This window comes from Festucalex cinctus, chromosome 8 (assembly GCF_051991245.1).
Source record: "Festucalex cinctus isolate MCC-2025b chromosome 8, RoL_Fcin_1.0, whole genome shotgun sequence".
NCBI classification, from domain to species: Eukaryota; Metazoa; Chordata; class Actinopteri; order Syngnathiformes; family Syngnathidae; genus Festucalex; species Festucalex cinctus.
In genome coordinates, this window is record NC_135418.1 from 19,427,230 (window position 1) to 19,451,348 (window position 24,119).

The 24,119-nt window shown below is 38.3% G+C and overlaps 1 protein-coding gene across 2 annotated transcripts; it reads left to right on the forward strand.

Annotated features, from left to right (window-relative positions):
- Nucleotides 1-5,235: 5,235 nt before the first annotated feature.
- On the forward strand, nt 5,236-23,423 carry LOC144023880 (sodium-dependent neutral amino acid transporter SLC6A17-like). 2 transcript variants are annotated; one of them, XM_077529806.1, is made up of 12 exons: nt 5,236-5,391; nt 9,633-10,062; nt 12,106-12,263; nt 13,721-13,847; nt 14,961-15,142; nt 15,218-15,328; nt 16,195-16,436; nt 16,680-16,872; nt 16,956-17,148; nt 18,458-18,617; nt 18,722-18,884; nt 20,274-23,423. In XM_077529806.1, the coding sequence occupies exons 2-12, from the start codon at nt 9,780-9,782 to the stop codon at nt 20,664-20,666; spliced, it is 2,205 nt and encodes a 734-aa protein (XP_077385932.1). In that variant the 5' UTR covers nt 5,236-5,391; nt 9,633-9,779; the 3' UTR covers nt 20,667-23,423. The 2 variants fall into 2 exon arrangements, with proteins under 2 accessions (XP_077385932.1, XP_077385933.1); XM_077529807.1 differs by lacking the exon at nt 20,274-23,423 and having other exon boundaries at nt 18,458-18,642; nt 18,722-18,869.
- Nucleotides 23,424-24,119: the final 696 nt, after the last annotated feature.

Here is a 24,119-nt window from a genome sequence, read left to right on the forward strand (position 1 = left end):
GGTGCGGTTCCGACGTTGCTGGACAGGATATTTGAAAATTGCACAAAGATAACGATTGTGACACGAGTCATACGTGACCATTTTCTTTGTGAGGCTTCAAAGCCGTTCAAACATTTAGCAGCTCGGCAGCAGCATCATGGCGATAGTTATTCGCCCTTATGCTAGCTTGAGTTGGCGTGTGTGCAAAAAAGCCACATTAGCTTTTTAAAACGGAGAGATGGACGGTACAAAGTAAATGTGTATGTAAAATATGGAAATAGTTTGGTTCGTCGATAAAATAACAATGAGTTTTATTATAAATAATCAATAATTTAATACATTAAAAAAATGAAAGCGCTTCAGGAGTATTTATATTGGGTATGTTATATAATGATCAAGATACTTTAAAAAAAAATATTTGATTAACCAATTTTAGATAAAATAATCATAAGAGTATTGAAGTTGTAATAAAGTTAACTTGAAAGTCGTCTATTTTTTTATTTTGGCAAATCACTCGTCTCAGGTTAACTCCAGAATTCAATAAACAACAACACTTAAATACTTAAATCACTCATATACGCTGAGATTACCCCCCCCCCCAACCCCCCCACCCATAAAGTACCTAAAGAAAATAATACTGAATGAACAAGTAAACCGCTCATTGGTTGTTGTTGCGACTCATATACCACAAGAGGGCAGCAACTGTTTATAACTCAGACCAGTAGTACAATTTAGTTTGTCTTTTTAAGGAAATTTCTTTAATTAGTCCATTATTAAAAAAAAAATTCTAACTAACTGAGCAGGCAATAAATTATTCAAACATTTTAGCTCACAGATGTGTCACGTACATTCTAGTTTTAATCAACTTTTTCACAGCAATAACTTAGATACATGATTGTGCCCAAGACTTTTGGACAGTACTGTACATCACTTTTTATTTGCCTGTCATTCATTTTTGAATAAAAGTTGTGTTTGCACTTTTACTTTGCAACAAATATGCTGCTGTGAGGTCACTTGTGTCATTGCTGATGTGTTGGTTTTATTGTGATTATTAAGAGTTTAAAATGCTCTGGCATGCATGTAGGACACTCCCACACAAGGATTACAGCTTGCACTGCAGCAGGGTGAGAAATCATGCAGTTATTAATAAATTAAGTTATTTTTATACTTAAAAAAACAACAACAAAACATTGTATTGATGGTTTGTTAAATTAAATTCCAGGTTTTTCTGTCGGCTCAATCTGACCCATTTACTTGTTGCAAGAAAACCCTGCAGTATCATTTGCTACGGGGATAGTCTCAAGGGATTATAGTGTCCAAAAAAAATGGGGGCAGCAGATTTGCCCTCAACCCTGTGAGCTGGCCTGGGCTGGCCCCTGTTTGAGAGACCATCTGGTGAAGTTCCTCTATGGAGGGTCACATGTTCTTGTGGGAGAGGCAATCTGCCACCGGCATTAAAATGTGACTAAATGCATCTCAAATACGCTCACCATTCACTTGTAAAACTAATTGAGGTGAAATTGTAAAGCCGTGAATACAACTGAGTAACTTCAATTTGCGTAATTAAATGCCCCATCAAACGTTTGTGGAGCTGTTTAGTAGTAAAAACCTGTTTGAATGCATGTGCCATCGTCCTGCGGCGGGCTTGGCGAGGCACTGCAGTGTGTGTCATGACAGCACCTGACATAATTTCTCCCTCTGGTCTGAATACCTGCACAGTAGCAGCACGCCCTCTACACGCTGTTTTACTACAATCAGGAAGACTGATGGTAAACAGAAAACATTCAAGCCACAAATTCACGGCAAACCAAATCAGCAATCAGCGCCCATTCATTTCTGTAATTATGTTTGTCCAAGCATTAATACAGAGTATAATGAATCTGATATGTGATAATAGCACAGCCCAAGCTTGAGGCTTATTTTTAGCAGCTGAGAATGACCCAGACAGCGCAAACACAAGAGGAGAAACACAGCCAAGGATGGAGGGAGGGAGGAATTTAAATGAGACCGTAGTGAAGGAAAAGTACTGGGCGGATGTGGCGGTGCAGATGCAGAATGCATGAGCTCACGTGAGTGGAAGGAAGGTGCAGGAAAAAAAAAAAAAGCGTCACATGGCGGTCCAAGGTGAACGGCATAGCAGCGGAGGAGTGCTGACGTCACCACGCCGAGAACAGGACAGGGAGATAGAATCGCAACTCAAGATTGTCCCTCCAGGAGACTGGATGACAAGGAAATAAAACAGGTCGTTAAAACGTTGGAGTTAACTTCAGCTAATTAGGTCCGGATTGGTGTCAAATTATTCATGATGTTGTAGTTCCATTCAATCATTTTCTGTAGTTTATCTTCTCCCTGGTTGCAGGTGAGCTGGGACAAGAGGTGGTGGGACACCCTGAACTGGTGGACAACCAATCGCGGGGCACATATGGATAAACCAGCTATAAAAAGTCTACACACCCCTATTCAAATACCAGGTTTTATGATATACAAAATTACAACATCAGGATACATCGTTGCAATTATTTTTCTACTATTATTGTGATCAATAACTTGGCAATTGATTCAAAATAATAATAATAACTGAGGTTATGTGGTTGCAAAAGTGTACACACCCTCATAACTGGGACGTGGCTGTGTTCAGAGTTAACTATTAATAATAACTAGAGCTGTGACTAATGAATATTTTTAGTATTGATTACCCTCTGGTTTCAAGGCACAAATTTTTTCGTTGACTAATTTACACGGTCCTAGAAGCCAAGAAGTGTCTCTCAGCTTCAAAAAGGTTGGTGACCCCTGGTCTAGATGTTCTAGTAGGCTTTTCCTGACATTTTGTCTTGATGACTAGCAGAAACGTGAAGGATTTGTGCGAACACTGACTGCTATTTGGAACTATTCATTATTATATGTTCCAATAAATTATTTATTTATTTCAATAGGTCACATTACTTATGAAATGTGAGACAAATGCGCTACCACTCAACTACTGTTGACCTTTTCTGACACATGACTCATATGGACAGATTGTGCGCTAAATGTCAACTTGCTAACATTAATTATGTAATTAAAATCCCATTGAGGCTGAAGAATATCACATGAGGGAGTGGCACTAGGCTGCAAAACCAAGAAGACAGCATGAATGAAATACATGTTCCATGAACATTGCGGGAATTGTGCTTTAAAGTTATGAAGTAAGCTGTGCCATATATGAGTTGTTTACTAATTACAGTAGCTTACCTTTGGACAGGCTATAATTCGAAGGAGGCTTTTTGAAATTTTCTTCCCCTCAGATGAAACGATACAGAGCGATGAGTGTCATATGACCCCGGTGTTGCTGTGGCAACTGTTCCCAGAAGTCATTGTGAAGAAGGTGTCACCAAGTAAGAATGAGAAGTAGAAATAGATAAGACTTTGAGCACATCTGGAACTCTACACAGTTCAAGGGAAAAAAAAAATATGAAAAGACATGTACTGCAGGGCCAACCTGATTTAATCAGCTGATATTAATTATTTTGTATTTAGCAAAAATCAGCTGATTTTTTTGCTGTTGTTGATTTTTGCAGATTGTTTTTGTTTGTTTGTTTACACATTAACACATTACAATGCAAGATAAAAAAAATAATAATAATTACATTCAAACATTTCTCTAACACCAAAAAAAGTCAGGCCCTAATAATAAATAAATACCAACCCACAGAAAAAAAAATATATATATATATATGACAGAAAGAGAATGTTCGATGAAGAGAAAAAAATGGATAGATTGGTCATCACTTATGTTGCGAGGTGGAAAACAACGACAACAAAAACGAAATGAGAACACTCACAAGGAGCAACTCCAGCTCCTGGCATCTATCAATAGGCCACGCCCCTTCGAAGAAGGCTTTGACTAAGAAATGGTTGAAGAGAGATAAACCAACAATCAATGAATGGATTGATACAGTATATGGTATATATGTTATATATGTTATGGAGATAGTTTCAGATAGATTGAGATGTAAAATTGATATCTTCAATGAAATTTGGATGAAATGGACAATTTTTGTCTCCAATGTAAGACCAGACTTCATCTGTTTTTTATTTATTTATTATTATTATTATTTTTGTTCAATCATAGGAGAATGATTGGGAATTTGTGTAATACTTGTACTAACCCTGGGTTTAATCTAGATTTGATGTTCAGGTTCTCCTCTGCTTGATTTTGTTTCTGTTTTTGTTTTGGTATGGTGTATGTTTTTTTTAGTGTGGGGGTTGTTGTTTGTGTTTGTGTATCACTGTACAAAAATTAATTTAAAAAATAGGTTATGACCCTAAAATGTACACAATAAATATAACACTATACACAATAAATATAACACTAATAATGACAGTAATTAAATGTAAACTTGTACAGGTAGAAATACAGGTCTTATTTTGTATTCATGTTTTGAAATGATTTTTACAGTTCATTTCCCACATGAAAAATGGTGGGGGCGCTGATATTTGAACAGGGGTGTGTTTACTTTATCTTGGTGTCAGGACTGAGTTTTGTTTTTTTGTTTTTTTTTTGTAAGATGGTGCATGATTTATGGTGTCCCGAGTTGCTGTCTGCTCCTGTCCTGCATCTCTATGAAAAAAATGACCTTCGAGATGAAGACAAAATAGTTGCAGAACACTGAAGTGAAATAATAACACAAACCCTCCTTCTGCTACAACAATTTACTCAGATGGAGACATGATTGATCACTCACCGGGGAGATTTACATATCACAGCACCATGACAAGATAGATGACAAATGAAGGACATTAGCACATATCAATTTTGGAGCGGATTTAAAAACAATGTAAATATATGCTCAATTAGTATATTCTGGGTTTGAATCTCAAATTCTAAAACATGCACTTTAGGTTCATCAAAGATCACAATTTTTTCATCTTTAGTCTGCAATAAATCCAACATGATTTTGTAATGTGGGAGGAAGTAGAAAAATCTGATTATGATATGATATTGTTGATGTTGTCACTCCACTATAGCATCCATGTCTCACATGCTCATTTACAGATCATATCACATGACAAGACAAAAGCTGCGTTACTCCATCACATCCTCAAGTAGGAGTGACCTTGACAGCCCCCCACTCCCACCACTTCCTCCCGCTCAGCATCAAACCGTCCCCATCCGACCGCAAACGAAATGGCAGGTGGTCGTTTGTCATTTGCGTGGATGATGCGCGTAAGTTGCGTGCGTCACAGCGCGGCTGTGTCACACCCTGAGCGAGGCTGCGCCCCACCCCCTTCTCCCCTTCCCCCTCCCCTCTCCTCAGTTATCGGCCCGCCCCATTCAGATACGCACACAGTGGATGTGCAACCCACGCTCCTCTCTTTCGGCAGTTTAATACAGACGCGAGGATATTTTTGACCCCGGCAAAAAGACTAACGGTAAGACGTAATGTGTTGATTTTCTCATCTTCGCTCATCACCCTCAGCACAATTTTGAAACATGTTAAAGTAATTTCATTAAGTAAAAGTTGTGTTTTTAATTGATAAACAAATTATTGTTGATGTTTTGTTTTTTTTCCAAAACAGGAAAGTGTTGAATTGTAATTGTGCATTTAAATGTTCTACTGTAGGTGCAGTAGCTTATCAGGGGTTTTATTTAGTCAAGCTAAAATGAACCAGAAATATACTTTAGAGTGATAAAAGCCACTTTTCAGGGTGGATGCTTTCAGCAGAATTTGTAGTTTTTGTTCAAATGTGTGGTCTCTTCTCTTCCCATAGTCATGTTCTAAATTGGTGTATATGTGTGCGCCTGTGACCTTGCTGGAGCTAGAACGTAACCAGAATGATAAGTGAATTATTAATGAGGGACTATTGATTTTTTTATGATGAGTAGTGTCACTGGCTTGTGTCATTGTCAAAAAACAAAAAACAAAAACAAAAAACACTCACACACCGAATATCAGAACTGATGGCTGTTGCACTTTCCAAAGTGCCCTAAAAAAAGTCCAAATCTGTTACAGTGTAACGTTCAAGGTCGAACAAGCTGTTCTGGGATGTTGGTTAACCTCTGACTTGCTCATATTTAAGAAATAATCATCACAAACAGGATACAGTAATGGTAATATAAATGATATGTTCCTGCTTGGTGGTCTCAAGTAACATACCGGTAAATAAGCTAGCAACAATAAAACCTTACTCACCATTTAATGATGCATGATGGAAGTAGTGTAACGTTTGAGGAAGTGCAGCTTATGCTTGCTGATGGTGAGTCAAATTCATTGAGTTTTTTAACTGCCACAAAAGAAGACAAAAGATGTACAGTGAATAAAAAAAAAAAAAAAAAACCTCACCCTTCTACCTTGCTTGGGAGGTGAGCATAACATGATTACATAATAGACAGACGGACAGAAAGATGCAGAAAACAGAGAGAATCTCATATTGTGTATTGAAGATAACCACATAGCTTTACTTAATAAAATTCATTTCAGGGGTCAGCCATTTTGCCACTTGCTATCGACTGAAAATGACACCACAGTTGCTAAGGACTCAAGTAACGACCAATCATGGCTCAGCTTGGGCTCAGGTAACGACCAATCATGGCTCAGCTTGCAAACATCACATGATCAAACTCAGAAAGCAGGCAAGCCGTGATTGGTTGTTACCTGAGCAACTCTGATGTCACTTTCAGTCGACAGGATATGGCGAAATGGCCGCCACTGGAATGGATAAAATTGGATGGATTTGGCTTCATATTCTACAAGCACAATATTAATCATAATGTTTAGACTAGTGGGGGCACACACAACATTTTTGTAAAAGAACGTTTTTGGATTGATTTTACTTTTAAATATTAAAAACACATTATAACAGTTTATTTGGGGAGGATTGACAGACCATTCATTTCAATGTACACTCACAGAAATATTTCAAACTTAACTTATATTTATGTAATTTTTGTACATGACAAATTCCCATGTACTTTTTTTTAAGGTAATTTTAACAAGAACCTACCAAATAAAACTTATGATACTTATTCATTAGTTTAATAAAGCCTATCTATTTAAAATGCATAATCCTCAGGTTTGTGTATTGAGTATTAATAAAGTATAATTACTCTAAATTAATAATGAGATTATTTAAAATACATAAAGTATATTGTTTGAATTGTAAAATAATCAGACTACCTATACACGATAAATATACTGCTATGTGAAAAACACTTTTGTCCATCGTTTTCTTTTTCTTTTTTTACTTTTGGGATGAAACTGAATGCCTATTGCAGTCGTCCCAAAAGCATAAAAATAAAAAAAAATAATTATACTTTTACTTTATTATTACTAAATACATAAACCTGAGGATTAAAAAAAAGGCTCTATTTAATAAAAAAAAAAGAAGAAGGCTCCATTAGGCTAATCAATATGTATCATATAAATTTTATTTGATAGGTTTGTGCTAAAATAATATATTATATAATATCTAAAAAACAAAAGTAAATGGCAATTTGTTATGTAAAAAAATTACATAAATCTTAGGCTTGAAATATTTTTGAGTGTGGAAAGATGATTTGAGATACAAGTGTTTTGACTCTCAAGGACTAATTTTGCCCTTTATCAGTAAGAAGTTAATATTTTGCCTAGAATTAATATGATAACTTTACAATTATTAAGAAGATTCTGCCACTTGTTGTCGACTGAAAATAACATCACGTGCACTTTGAATGTTGTAACGACCAATCACGGCTCAGTTTGCAAACGTCACATGACCAAACCCCGAAAACAGGTGGACCACCTTTAAGAACTTACAATTTGGATGTTCCACTCTGTTTAGTTTCTCTATGTGACTGATGACAATCCATAAAAGGCTAAATATGATCAACATCTGTCAGATGTTCACAGGACACGATGACCGATACGGTTATTTAAATGTTGATAGCGCTCTTAAAAAGGAAAGTCACTGAAAGTCATTTTCCTGCAACATTACTGTGCACAAAAGGGACTCGTCAGACCATCAGCTTGGGGGTCATGATGTGGATTATTGGATGGCACAGTTGATGTTTTCATCTGAGATGTTGCAGCCTGTACACGACTCGTGCGCTGTCGCGCGGGATTGAACGACAAGACAGGATGAAGGCTTTTCGGTTAATGCATGTCGGATTACGCAGACTTGTGAATGGCTGCGGATTATTACATCACAGGCTCATGTTGACATGCAGACGAGTCATGAGTGCAGATGTTGAGATGAAACAAATGAACAACGGCATTAAAACGGAAGTCAAAATTGCAAGTCGATGAAGCACGAAGGGGCTTGTGGTGTGTGATGAACTTTCAGGATTGATCCGAGTAGAAGGAAGTGCTAGTACACCAATTCCTGTATCTAGAAATGATCTTTAGGACTTTGGGGGCGGAGTCTGTGAAGAAGCAAGTCATGTTCACATCGTCCATTAGTTTGAGATGTGGCAGCATCTCCCTATCAGAGGGGTGGGTGAGCGAGGAGGGATGTCTACCGGGCTTGAGGGGATTAGGGGATTTACAGGGGGTGGGAGGGAAGCGTCACTAAAGTTAAGCTCGCAGAAAAGGGAAATTAAATTTGCAATTTGCAGGATTGGGAATTTTTGTGAGAGCCATGAAATGCAGGGCGATTTGTCGTTTCTTCATGTTGAAAGCACAGAGGTCACTGTGAAATATTAAATTTCGTCCTGCTCCCTTCCTCTTCTGTCTCTGTCGTGTCCTAAAAATCTAACTTTAAAGGGCTACTTGACTCATTGAACAATTTTCAGCAGTAAAAAGTTAATATTTTGTCTACCAATCATGGCTCAGTTTACTGACCAAACCCAGAAAACAGGTGAGCCATGATTGGTCGTTACCTACTTCCTCAGCACAGGTGATGTCATCATCAGTCGACAGGAAGTAGAAAAATTACTTTTTAAAGGTACTAATTGTACATGAAAAATAATGAAGCTACCACATTAATTGTAGACAAAATGTTAACTTTTTACTGCTGAAAATGGCTCAATGAGTCAAGTATCCCTTTAAATTTAATTCCATTTTTTTTTCAATTCAAGAATTTTATTTAATTCTTTATAGATTCTTTAAAGAGATACTTCACTTATTTAGCCCATTATAGCAATAAAAAGTGCATATTTTGTCTATAATTAATTTGACACTTTCATTATTTTTCACGTACAATTAGTACCTTTAAAAACACATTTTGCAACTTGCTGGCGACTGAAAATGATATCACAAGGGCTCAGGTAACCAATCACAGCTCACCTGTTTTCTCGGTTTGGTCATGTGACATTTACAAGCTGAGCTGTGATTGGTTACCTGAGCCCTTGTGATGTCATTTTCAGTCGACAGCAAGTTGCAAAATGTGTTTTTAAAAGTATTAATTGTACATGAAAAATGATGAAAATAATATCAAATGTATTATAGGCAAAATATTAATGTTTGACTCCCAAAAATGGCTAAATAAGTAAAGTATCTCTTTAAAGAAAAGAAATTAAAGGGGACAGAGTAAAACTCGTGGTATCTGCCCCTAATCAGAAAAATAATAATAATAATAATAACAACAACAACAACAATAATAATAATAATAATAATAATAATAATAATAATCATTTGCTGTTTTGGTAGCTTGGTAGCTTTTAGATGATTTTTTTTTGTTTTGTTTTCCAAATGCAGGACTGAGTCCCAAACGAAGAACAAAAGCAGCATCTCCCTCAAAGCGCCATCTCCTTCTTAAAAGCTTTTTAAGTCAACACTTCTTCCAACTGCCACCAGTCTCCATCTGCACCCCGCGACTCCCCCTCCCGACCCTCGGCCTCCCCGATGCCTAAAAACAGCAAGGTGACGCAGCGCGAGCAAAGCCATGAGCACGTCACAGAGTCGGTGGCTGACCTGCTGGCGCACGAGGAGCCGCTGGACTACAAGAACAGCTCGCTGAACGTCGCTGCGGTGGCCGGAAAGAAAGCGCCGCAGATAGAGGTGCCGGAAAACGACGGCCGGCCGGCGTGGAACAGCAAGCTGCAGTACATCCTGGCGCAGGTGGGCTTCTCTGTGGGCCTGGGAAACGTGTGGCGCTTCCCTTACCTGTGCCAAAAGAATGGAGGAGGTGAGTTGGATTGTGTATTCAAGTGGCCACCATTTTCCCTCTACAAGGTCCTCCATCTGTCTATTTGAGTCCATCTGTTTTTGATGTTTGACAAGAATGAGTACAGAGTGAAGACGTTAACTGCTACGTTAGCTTCTTATGCGAGTGGATTGTGATTGAACTTACTGTACACGAACCTCACCCATTTGTTTTTTTGCACTTTTTTTACGCTCTAAGATAGTAATGATCAAAATGTGGTATGTGGGCTCCCTCTAGTGGTATTCAAATGAATCACTGCCCAGTACTGTTCAGTTATGTTTAGCTTAGAAGTTCAATACGCTTGAATTGCAACTGTTTGTTTATTAAGTTTTTATTTGAAATCCCTGTAAAGTGATTTGTTGATTTATTTGTAGTATTTTACTATTTTTACATTTGACATATCACAAAGAAGAGCGTTTTTATTGGACAATGTCAGCACTGGTCTGCGAGCTAACTCGCTAGCTCGCCGTGCAGCGTCGTCCAGTAAATAACCACCTCACTCATTTACGCATCAAACATTAAAATGTTTAGAAACACATTTCTGGAATCACTTTAAAGGGCCTATAACATCTACGCGCAGTAAATGTTCATAGAATCATTATATATTTAAGTGCAGTGTTAAGAAAAGTTTGCTAGCCACTTAACAGCCAACGCTATCCTGAGCCAAAACAGCCAGCTCAGCACTCTCATTGGCTTACTCAGGCGAGGCCCCGCCTTTTAAAGTGGCACACATTCAAAGTGGCAGATAAGCCTACTCCAAAGTAGAACGAGACGTTTCCCAAGTGGACAAAAAAAAAAATACCGGCACCTGACATGAATATTTTGTATTGGTATTACACAAAACTATACTGTACGTAAATAATGAACTGTACAGTTGAAATTTTGTGGCAGCCTGGAGTGTGCTGACTGTAGTGTGTATAAAAACCGCTTGTCTAAATTTAGCTGCACTATCGATTCAAATCCTGGCAGGGCAGGCTGTGTAAAGCCATACTTGGATGAAGAGAAAAGAACAATCAATATAAAGATAATTGTATACTGGGAGGCATGTAACTGGATGCGTACACAGCAGGGTTATAATATTCATTTCATTTTGTTCTTTAAATTCAATTGTAATTATTTTTAGAGCAGATTTGTAGTTTTCATTTGTTTTTATGCTTAATTTTAGTGTAATTTTTTGAATAAGTTTTGGTATTCGTTTTAGTTTTTAAATTATATGGACAATTTGTCATGTGTGTGTTTTATTAAGCATTTCTGTTTTTATTTTGTTTCATTCATGATTAAAAAAAAAAGTTAGTTAATGCACAGTCAATCTGCAGCCAAAGCAATTAATGTCACGTCTAAGCAGGATTTATTGACATACTGGACTAAGCGTCATTCGCCAGCCGGGAGTCTGTCACACATTTGTCCTTCATTCACACTGTGCGATTTTCACACTTGATCTGTGAATGGGATTAGATTTGAGTCTCGCCTCTACAACTCCTCTCACCCACTCTTCCATCCATCCTTTCACCTCCCCTCTTCTCTATTTCCCATCCCCTCTTCCCTCTTTCTTTCACTTCCTATGCCTTCAAATTGCCTCCTCCCTATTTAAGCTTTCATCTGCTTATGTCTGATTTCTTTTTTCACCTCCTCTCTTATCTTGTCACTAATTCTCCTCTTCCTTTTGCTTCCTCTCTATTCATCATTTCATCTCCGCTCCATCCATCCACTTCATGAGAGCATACAGTTCCTATTTTTGATGCAGTTCATGTTTGGTGGCTATAAGTAGTGACATTCCGGATGTTGACTTCATTTTTCCCCCATCCTGATTATATCTGAGAGGATTAAGCTGCAATGGGACAAATTTAGACTCGAGATTGTCACACTAATTGAGGAGGGGGATTTTGGTAAATATATCTGGCTTTAGAAAGACACTGTTTTTTGCCAGTCATGTTGTCGTGCGGGTAAAAGATCTTCTGTAAATCGGCTTTATTATGCCGTGTGTCTTATTCGCCGTAGATCAAAAAACCTCTCTGTTTTTTTTAGGCGCTTATCTGGTCCCGTATTTCATTCTCCTGCTTGTCATCGGCATCCCACTCTTCTTCCTGGAGCTGGCTGTGGGTCAGAAGATCAGACGAGGGAGTATCGGAGTGTGGAACTACGTGTGCCCACGTCTCGGCGGTATCGGAATGTCAAGTTTGATGGTAATACAACCACGCCTGCCCATTATTTTCCATACCTCTTTTCTTTATAAGGGTTGCGGGTAACCGGAGCCCATCACAGATTTAGACTTTCCCGATTTACAAGTTTTTTGTGATATGAACAACTGTTCTTTCAGTTTTTTACTTTGACTTGTGAGCACTAGCTTTAGCTTTAGCTTAAGCTATATTGGAAGTAAAGCAGCAGTTTGGCAAATACGTAATTCTTCTTAAAACATAAAATAAATAAAAATAAATACAAATAAATAAAAATAATAATAATAAAAAAAGGCTTCAAGCTGTTTTTAGCCACTCCTACTTTAAGTCTACTGCCAAACTAAAAATATAACAAAGAAAATTACACCTTGTCTATGTAAAACAAACACATGTATGCCTTAGAAAAGTCTGCTTAGCTTAAAAATAAACTTTTTTTGTTTGCTTAAAGCTAACAATATAAAACGCCATTGACATGCTAACGATTAGCATCAATAGTTGCGGACTTTGAAGCAATCACAATAACAACACTCAAAGCCATAAGTAAATACTGTCGGACAGGCCTACTATTCTTCTTCGTTGGTGTCTGCATAAGTGTATCATACTGCCACCCGGTGGCCAAGGTGGGCACACCAGAAAGACCAGCAAAATTAATTGGTTTGTAGCATTAAATCATGATGCGCAAAATGTTTAAATTCTACACGTTCTATTTGATTATGGATTTACTCTCTTAAATAAATAAGTAAATTATCACAATGGGCTATTTCCTTTTTCAAAAATACTAACAAAATTTTTTTGTATTTTTGGGCGTGGTGGAACAGATTAAAGTGCTCTATTCATTACAATGGGGGAAGATGACTTGTGATTCAAGTGTTATGAGTTACAAGCGTGATCACAGAACGAATACAACTTGTATCTTAAGCCACCACTGTATAAAAGTCCAAAAGGCTTCACACAAGCATTCCAAGGACGCACCACTATGCATGCATGATGGAGTTACTCAATCACCGCAACAACCTGCCTCCGCCTCCTGAGTACATGGGAGGTATTGACAGATTTGGCAATGAAAGGAAGCCTTTCTGTCGAGCCGCACGGCTGCCGCAGATGGAGCTAAAAATAGCTCTGAGTGTATCTAAGTTGAAAAGAGAGCACTTTAATTATTCACGCCTCCCTCCAACCCGATGTAGCCTCAGAATGTCTTGCATGACTGGTGGCAACATGAGCCTCATCGTGCCATCGGTGTAGATCAGTGCAGCGCAGGCTCTATTTTCGTAGACGACGCATGCAGAAATACCAACGTATGGTGATATTTGTTTAAGTGCATGGCTTAGTGTGATGATTATTTTTATTATCATTATTATAGTGTTTAAAAATACGCGGGTCTGCAAAATACTAACACCCGGTCTAAGCCTCCACGCAGATTTACGTTACAGCAGATTTCCATATTATCTATCTTTCTGTCCATCTAGGTGTGCGGTTTTGTGGGGCTCTACTATAACGTGATTATAGGCTGGAGTATCTTCTACTTCTTCCAGTCCTTTCAGTATCCTCTGCCATGGAGCGACTGTCCTATCAGGAAGAATGGGACGCTTGCCAGTGAGTTACTACTGTACACTACATCCATCCATCCAATTTCATCAGAAGATGCTAATTCCACACAGGAAGGAGCCTGAAGCTCGAACCATGAGGCAGATTAGTGTTAACCATTCGAATGCTGTACCACCCCATAAACAAAACAAAAAAAAGAAATTTAAATACGTTTTCAATATCTATCGTATTTTAAACTGTTTAACATGAAATTTTCAAAACAAATGAAGAAATCAATAATCCTCATTGAACCACGCTCCAATTGATTGAAATGTTTGCAATGGAATTATTAAAATGGAAACCACGTCTATGATGACTTTTTTTCCTTCCATTTTAGTTATGGATGAGTGTATCAATGCATTTACATTATGAAAAGGCCAACAATATTTGGTGCATTAATTTGATTGATTACAGTGCACTGAATCTTTGTTTTCATCTCATTTAATAACTGGTTTATTGATTTCTTGCAAAAATGTAAATACACTATTTTATATACACATATTAATATTTATTAGCGCTGTCAAAGTTAAAGTGTGAAGTAATTAATTGGTCACAAAAATTATTGCATTAATCACGTTTTAACGCAGATTAATCACACTATTAATTTTGACCGCAGATTATCCCAGCTTGATGGTTACTTTAATGGTAGCACAGGTTGTTTTAAGCAATAATCATAACTACATTCATTAAAGTAAAGTATTTACTAAATGTTTGCGTATGATATTCAGAATATTTGTTCATGTCAAACTATCAAGGCCATTTTTTTGCTCATTTTAAATTATGCAAATAATGAACTGATTAGAAAAAGAAAATGAGCGTGTGCAGTGGATCAAAAAATGAAGATGTCAAAAAATTTTTAGGTTGGAATACCCATGTAACTAGGGGCGTGGAAAACCAAATAAATAGAGAGGGTGAGAAGAGGAATCTTCAGAGAGTGCAGGAGTGAATTGTATCAGTCAGTTCCTCTCCTCTCTCCTCGGGAGCCCTGAACTCAGTGTCTTCTCTCCTTTTTGTGTCGTGTTTAATAGATGTCAAACAGGTAACCCTGACTGACTACTCTAAAAATCAAGTGGAGCCACCAAGCATTTCTTTTCATCTGTCTTTATCACTCCCACAATGCAGTCGTGGAACCGGAGTGCGAGAAGAGTTCAGCCACCACTTACTTCTGGTACCGCCAGACCCTGAACACGACCAGCACCATCGCAGAGAGCGGCGGCCTCAACGTCAAAATGACTTTATCCCTTCTGGCCGCCTGGATCATCGTATGCCTCGCCGTCATTAAAGGGATCGCCTCTTCTGGGAAGGTAGGACAAAGCAGGAGATGTGTGGGACTTTGTTAACGCTGCAACACTCACATTGTGTGTTTAATGTGCTCACAGGTGATGTACTTCAGCTCTCTTTTCCCATACGTGGTTCTCTTCTGCTTCCTGGTCAGAGGTTTGATGCTGAAGGGATCCGTGGATGGCATCGCTCACATGTTCACGCCAAAGGTGAGCCCGGGGGAACTATATGAACTAAATAAATGATATTTAGCTCTCACATAGGCTGCAAAAAACTCTCACACACACAAAAATAAACTCAGTGCACCATAAAAAAGACACGTAAAGAAAATTGTAATCACACGAAAACTCTTACAATCACCGAAGAAAACGTCACCAGAAAAATCTTACATGCACCACAGACTCATCGAAAACCTCACATTAGGAAAAACTCTCACATTCAACGAAAATTATCACATTTGCCTCAAATCCTCTCACATTCACGTCACAAGAAAAAAAAACAAAACACTGACTGATACCGAAAAACCTCACTCATACAAAATCTCACATGTACCAAAAAATCCCTCATTTACCAAAAAACTTCTTATATAATGTAAAAAAAATCTCACATTATCGCAAAAAAACTCACTTGTATCCTCCTGACTACCAGCAATTCAAATTTTCGAATACACTTATAAACCTCACACATACACTAAATCTCACACAAAGTAATCTCTCACTCACACCCGCAAAACTCTTACTCTTGCCAAAACATTCGCATTCACCCAAAAAAAATTAAAAATTAAATAAACTCACTTCTTGGAAAGAAACTCACTCACACTAATAAAAAAAAAAAGTCTGACAATGACAGTTTGGGATATCAAGTCTAAGTTGGATAACCAAAGTCTCACACAGTTTTGTTTTTGTTTTTTTAAGTTCATTTTTGTGAATAAGAAAACATTTTTGGGGTGTGCACGTGGGAGATTTTCACAACACGGCTATTGGTTATTTTTGGCACCTCACCAGACAACTTGAGTTCCTTTACCTTTTCGCAGTTTAAATGGAACACTGCTGATTGATAACATTGCGTCTTCCAGCTGGAGAAGATGCTGGAGCCTCAGGTGTGGAGAGAGGCGGCCACCCAAGTGTTCTTCGCCTTGGGTCTGGGCTTCGGAGGCGTCATCGCCTTCTCCAGCTACAACAAGATCGACAACAACTGCCACTTTGATGCTGTGCTCGTCTCCGTCATCAACTTCCTCACGTCCATCCTGGCCACGCTGGTGGTTTTCGCCGTACTGGGCTTCAAGGCCAACATCATGAACGAGAAGTGTGTTGTCGAGTACGTTCGGGAGCTTTTTCTTTCTCCTCCAGAGGGTCAATCACAACATCGGTTACACCTGCACGATCAAAGAAAAATCCTCTAACTGGCAGTATTACATATTATAAGGGACTTTTCTTGTGATATTATTTATGCCTTGTATTTTGCTTCTGGGTTCTATACTGAAGCGAGTAGAGTTCATAGTAAGGCAGCTGTTATATTTTAGATTGCGCACGTGTGTTGATACCATTTTTGTCTATGTAGCAACGCTGAGAAGATTGCGGGATACCTCAACTCAAATATGCTGAGTCATGATCTGATCCCCCCGCACGTCAACTTCTCTCACCTCACCACCTCCGACTATGCCGAGATGTATCAGGTCATCAAGACGGTAAAAGAGGGCAGCTTCCCCCAGTTGGGACTGGATCCTTGCATCCTGGAGGACGAGCTCAACAAAGTGAGCCAGAAGAGTCAGAAGCAGTATGTGTCTCCACAGCAGGTTCTGTCTTTGACTCAACCTCTTTGACCTCCTCTGTGCAGGCTGTTCAGGGCACCGGCTTGGCTTTCATCGCCTTCACGGAGGCCATGACACATTTCCCCGCTTCGCCGTTCTGGTCCGTCATGTTCTTCTTCATGCTCATCAACCTCGGATTGGGCAGCATGATCGGCACCATGACCGGCATCACCACGCCCGTCCTCGACGCCTACAAGGTCCAGAAGGAGCTTTTTACAGGTAAACAAGTCATTTATTTGACAGTGATACGAATGGTGCTTTGAGATACAAGTGACCCAACTTCTGAGTTTTTTGAGACACAAGCTATCATTAAGCAGTCGAATTTTAAAGGGATATACTTGACTCGTTGAGCTATTTTTCAGCAGTAAAAAGTTCATATTTTGTCTATAATTAATGTGGTAACTTCATTATTTTTCATTTACGATTAATCCCTTTAAAAAGTGTTTTTTTTTCTACTTGCTGTCGACTGATGATATCACCTGTGCTGAGGAAGTAGGTATCAACCAATCATGGCTCAGTTTACTGACTAAACCCAGAAAACAGGTGAACCATGATTGGCCGTTACATACTTCCTCAGCACAGGTGATGTCATCTCATCAGTTGACAGCAAGTAGAAAAATTACTTTTTAAAAGGTATTAATTGTACACGAAAAATAATGAAGTTATCAAATTCATTCTGAACAAAATATTAACTTTTCACTGCTGAAAATTACAAACAGAATCATTTATTGTGTATTTTAACAACCACATTACTTCCTAATGTTGGCGAGCTTAATACTAACGATTAGCATTAGTGTTGAAGGGTTTCTGCAGGTATCATCATATCTAGTTTAGTGGTTTTTAATGCCATATTTAATGCAACTTAAAACTATTTTACTGCCCACGTCGTACTGCATAAATTGTTTATATATTAGGGCTGCCAGTTGATTACAATTTTCGAATCGTAGTTAATCACGATATCCATAGTTAACTCACAATAGTATCTATTCTAAATGTACAATATGTTTTTCAAACTTTTCACACTATTATTAACATAAAAGTGGACAAATAGGGTTACCAAATACAAATGTGGTTGTATATTTTAGTTCATTGATACAATAATTGCATAGTAATTCATGAAGTTACAGTTAAAAAGTTAAGTAATTTTCTGCCACTAGGTGGCATTAGTGTGTCATGTTGGACATTGGTGACAGGAACAGTACATTTTTCTTTTCAAATTCAGAGCAATTTGTATTTGGAACATGAAGCAATCCATGGACTCCAGGCCATTTTGTTCGCTGTAAATTACATCTAGTCACCAATCCCCACAAATAACACATTTTTATCACATTTATTATTGCTAAATTATCTTCTGTGAAGAATTACTATTACCATGGACATCAAAAGTGAACATGTTCCCTTTGTAAAGGAAGATTTTTTATTCCCGCCCTTGTACATTGTGCAGCTGTGCCTAATGAATGTTATGTCCCGTTAAGTGTCCCCTATTGTGTCCTCTCCAACCTATTTTTTTTCCCCTTCACTTCCCCAGTGTGCTGCTGTATTGTGGCCTTCCTGTGCGGCCTGCTGTTTGTTCAACGCTCAGGGAATTACTTCGTCACCATGTTCGACGACTATTCCGCCGGCCTGCCTCTCACTGTGGTGGTCATCCTGGAAAATGTGTCGGTGGCTTGGATTTATGGCACTAAAAGGTACAACAACTGCAGATGAGTGTAGGTAGGTGAGTGGGGGATTGTTTACAGAGGCAGGACCCTGCATATACCGTTTAATGTTTCTGCTCCTCTGTTGCCGACAGATTCATGCAGGATTTGGAGGACATGTTGGGTTTCCGGCCTAACATCATCTACTTCTACTTGTGGAAGTACGTTTCCCCCATCTGCCTCATTGTGCTCATCTCTGCTTCTGTCATAGAGATGGCCATCAGCCCGCCTGGATACAACGCGTGGGTGCAAGAACTGGTCAGACATTTTGAATATTTACCATTCAACACGTTAGCTACACTAGTGCAGTTGTTAGATTTGTTACATGCATTTACAGGTTTTTTCCCGTGTACAAAATTTAGAGGCAGCGACCTCCACCTAATTTGCTCCCCGCCTCCAGCCTGAGCCACTAATATCGCTCAACACAGCTGGAGTGCTGTGTTGAATGAGCTCGGCAGAAACATATTTCATTTTGCAGTTGCAGTGTTGCACCATTATGGAGGCGATATATCACCTCCAGTGCACCGTAAAGACCTGAAGCAGCAATCAAAGAAGAAACAGTTTTCTTTCTTTCTTTCCTTTAAACTTCAACGTACCGAAGAAGAAACAACTATTGCGCACGCCCATTTCCTGGTTGCGAGGCAGTGGTGGCGCGCTCCAGCCATCGCCAAAGTCATAAAAATACAGTATATACAACAAACAGAATAGTGTTTAACAACAACACTGAACTATATTTACAATTGATTATGTACTAGTGGATGACTTTTTAATTATTGTAGTTAAAAAAAATGGCAAAAATGGACTAATTTGCTCCCTATAACTTATAAAGATGTTGGTTTTGTTTTAAGTGTCCCAAAGACATATCTATACGTTTTTTTTTTTTAAATCATACAGAAGGCTTTGATTCAGCCTCTCAACTGCAAAGAACAGTTGCAGAAATGGTAGTTATTACACAAACGGCCAGCAGGTGACAGCAGAGCAAAGGAGATCAACCAGGGCCCCAAAAAAATTCAATTACTCACAATTTTAAATAGATTTGTGATAATTGATTAAACTTAGCTATATTCTAATGCTAATTGCTGCAAAACAGAAACAGGTAGAAATATACTTTTTTTTTTTTTTTTTCCTGATGAATGATCCATGTTTTTTATAGCAATAGAACACAATATTCTTTGGGGCTTGCAAAATCAGTCAAAATCCAGTAAAACAGCCGAGAGCGAAAGGGATTGCTTCTGTGAAAATGGCTGGGAGCGAATGAGTTAATGTCAACTCTGTATTCAAATAATTTCTAATTTCTAGTCCCTTATCGTAAAATGGATGCAGGAGGGCGGCCCATAATGGTATCAGTCACCGCTGTGAATACCGATACCTGCTATAGGTAGTCACCCATCACAGTCAGGGTGATACCACCTCTGCCTCAATTTGAGCCGGTAAAAACCATGATTTACATGTATTAACTGGGTGGTTAGTTTGGTTTGTATGTGGCTCAATACAGTGGATAGATATATTAAAATAAAAATAATAATAAAAAATAAAAAAAAGTCTACACACCCCTGTAAGTTAGTGGGTAGCACTAGCTCAACTCGTATTCTACATTTCAGTTGTAGTCAGTCTGTCGATGACTCACCCCTCCATGTGTGTGTGTAGGCTCAGGAGCGCTTCCAGAGCTACCCGCCATGGGCATTAGTCATGTGCTTTGCCCTCATCGTTGTGGCCATGCTTCCCCTCCCTATGGTCTTCATCGCCCGTCACTTCAACCTGATGTCGGATGGCTCCAACAAACTGTCCGTCTCCTACCGGAAGAGCATGATGAAGGACATCTCCAACCTGGAGGAGCAGGACGAGTCCAGGTTCATCCTCGGCGCCAAACCCGGAGAAGCGCCCGCACGCAAAGCCTACCTGGCTCCGGGTGGGAACAAACCCCTGGACCCCAACTCCTTGTCTCCAAAAAGCTGCTATGGTACGGGCTACCAAAACGCCGCCATCAGCCCGACCACACCGTCACCGACCACTCCTACCACACCTGAGTCTGACTTTTGACTGTCAGGGGGGCAAGAATCCCCACCACTGCCCTAATTAAAAAAAACAAAAATAAAAAAAAAACATACATACTTAGCTGCAAATCACTGAATTCATGCACTTACAATGTAATTTCCTTTGCCTTAGCACAAGGAACCTCGGACTTTAATGAAGCACCACTCACTAGTACAGAGCAAAGAGCCCGGAAAAAGGCCGTCTTGACTTTGTGCTGCAACACAGACAAGTTTATCAATGCAGTGATGTCAGTGTGTGTACGTGGTAGCACCGCTGAACAGATCAAAATGTATTGTATATAGTTGCAAAGCTCTAATTGTGTATTATAAACTACTGTATGTTCATATTAACTGTACTTTCTCAAATAGTGGCCAAGCAGTGTTTCCTAACCTTTATTGCCAAAGCACAAATTTTACATTAGAACAATCTCAAGAACATATTTTACATGAGAATAATATAATAATAATAATAATAATAATTTGAATAATCTCAACGCACGTCACCAAACAGAAATGCTACACAAAATAGATGCACGCATCTTAAATGTATTCATAAATTCACTTGGTGTAAAATTTGGTCCTTTTAAAATGAGCACATTATATGAAGATAATGGAACATTCTGCCATCTAGTGGAAAAACAACAAAATTCACTGTTTCAAACTCGAGGCAGAGGGACCAGATCTGGCCCGTCACATCATTTTATGTGGCCCGCGAAAGCGAAATCAATCATATCAACTTCCATGATGCTTGCTAAAATCTGTACCAAAATTTCAAAGGGTCATATGTAGTAGTTGACGAAACTATTATTCTTGTCTTTTGATTTCAAAACTAGTCATCAACAATTTGTTGGTACAGTTGTATAGTTTCAGTCATAAAGGCCCTTTAAAAAATTTTTTTTTTTAAAATAACAAAAATAATTCTTTATAGGAAATAAAATTGAGTAATTTACTGCAACACCTAATACGGCACAGGACATTTAATTACGTACTAGAGTCCTCTGTTTACAATGGGACCAAACAACATTTCAAAGTTCAGAACGGCACACTAACTAGTCTGACAGCAGCGGAAGAATACGTCATTACACGGCACAAGGCGGCACACTCAGTTACTATTCTTGTTTTTACTTTACTGCTATATTCAAGGCTTAATGTAATTTATTTCAAATATTTATTGCTATAATGAAGCTTTGATTGAGTAAACACACGCAAGAGGAGGTTTGTCAAGATACGACAAACTTGTCGCATTTATTTGAGGATTGGTGTTTATATATTTAAATGGAGTGTCTTAGAGGCCACTACTTGACTAACTACAGTATTTCATATCACTCTCCTGCGTCCAATCTATATATAGCTCATGTTCAATGCTGGCGTAGGGACCTACTGTAATATAATGCACACTAATGTAATTTGTGTTATCATATTCATTACACTTCATCATAGCAGGAATTCATCAATTCCATTTTATACACCAAAGAATTACAAGCACACAGCAAAACACTTGAAATGTGAATGTTTAAATATACTCTGTGCTAAAAAAGCACAAAGTATTTTCCAGTTAACAGTGCACTAAAACACACTAAACATGTTCTCAAAACACTTATTCTGCTTTTTAATTCAACTATGATGACGCACAACAAATTACTGAGCCTAATCTCTAATTTGTTGTTGACGGTTGCTCTTTGCAGAGTAGACAGTCAGTTCCCGTAGCACAAATATTTGTCAAAAACCTATTCAATGCACACAAATTGCAATAGTCCAATCTAAACATATTACTTTCATCACCAAGTAGCACAAACACGTCAAGTGTGAATGGTAAAGATAGCTATTTTATTTCTGTACACACTGCTTTGTGCATAGTTGATGATTGTAAACAAGCACATTTAAGCTTCTGTTCCAGATATATTTATTTTCTTAACTCATAACATTCAAAGCAGCGCTATTATGAAAAGGATTATATTTATATTCCTGTATATTTGCAGTATATGTAGATGTGATGAATGTTATCCTATAGGCGATGTATATTTTCATCTTAATTGTACATTTAAAGACTATTTTGTAGTTTGTGTACATGTTATTGGCTGGTGGAAGTGTTGTCTGTCACACTCAGACCCAACTTGACTTTTTCCATCTCAGAGAAAGATCTAAGGAAGGCAAAGATTGTGTTTACTTGCTCCATCTATGGTTTATCTCCTAGTCTGTGGTTATAGTAAAGATAGTCTCACGGGGGCACTTTTTTGTGGCTAATTATTATTATTTGTGTTGCATCTTATTTTCTATAGACTTTGCAAGTGTGTAAAATACAGACTGCAATGTTTTGCAATATGTAAATACTGACATGTAACCATTTTGTTCAGAATACTGATTTTATGAGGTGACGTTACGTATAATATCACCATCTATCGGTAAGTGTTGCATCATAGAATAATGAATGTTATGAATACACAAGGAGATACAAACATGTTTGTATGTTTTACGTTGTCCTCTAGGAAGTCTGTGCACAAGCAATAAAACTGCAGAAAAAATGTGGTGAAGGGGAAATTAATACAAATGAGGGGATCAAATTATAGATATCCTTTACTTACACATACTCCAGTGAATGAATGTATGTTTGTGCACTTTATACAATAAATTCCCTGTGGCAGGAGTCTTGCTGAGCACGTCCCCTTATAATCTAATTCCATTCTCCTCAGTGATGATTGTATTATGTACAAAGAAAAGTGTGATTCCACAGAAAATACTAATAAATAAGATTGTTTAAGGACCACTTTGTATTGCTTCATTTACTTTCATACTAAAGAACTTTTCATTGTCCGTATTTTGACTTTTATTGTGACGATGTTTAGGGTGGTCTTTACAGTACAGGTACAGTATTCATTTGTAGTGCAAGACCGCCCTCTGGTGGCTTCCATAGCAAATGGAATCAAGCGCACTCACGCAATGGTAACCAGCCGCCTGGGCTGTGTTCTCCTCTCCATTAAGATGCCTGGGGTGGGGATTCAGGAGAAAGGTGGAGGGGGCTGCTCAGCTGACTGTAGCAAATGTTGAAGGGCTCCTGCAGATTTAACATCAGGTGTTAATTGTCAAAGAGCTGCCCGAGAAGTCTCACAGAGAGATTAAGGTGCTGACTTACATTTCCTTGATTGGATTGACACATTCACGCCATGTCGCTTCATGTTGTGACTCAGAAAAGAACAGAGCACCATAATAACACTAACAGTAATATCAGAATACCGTACAATACAGTATAACAAATTGACAAACTTCACACGCTTTGTGATCGTTTTGGTCATGGACTCTCAATAAGTAATAATCAAGCTATATGTTAGACATTTGAATTCCTTATTTCAGGAAAGTATGTTTGCTTTTCAATAATTGAAAACATTGATATACACACACTGATATTTTACAGTTCTGTATATATTTACACGCCATTCATTTTATAAAAGAGATGCAACCCAGA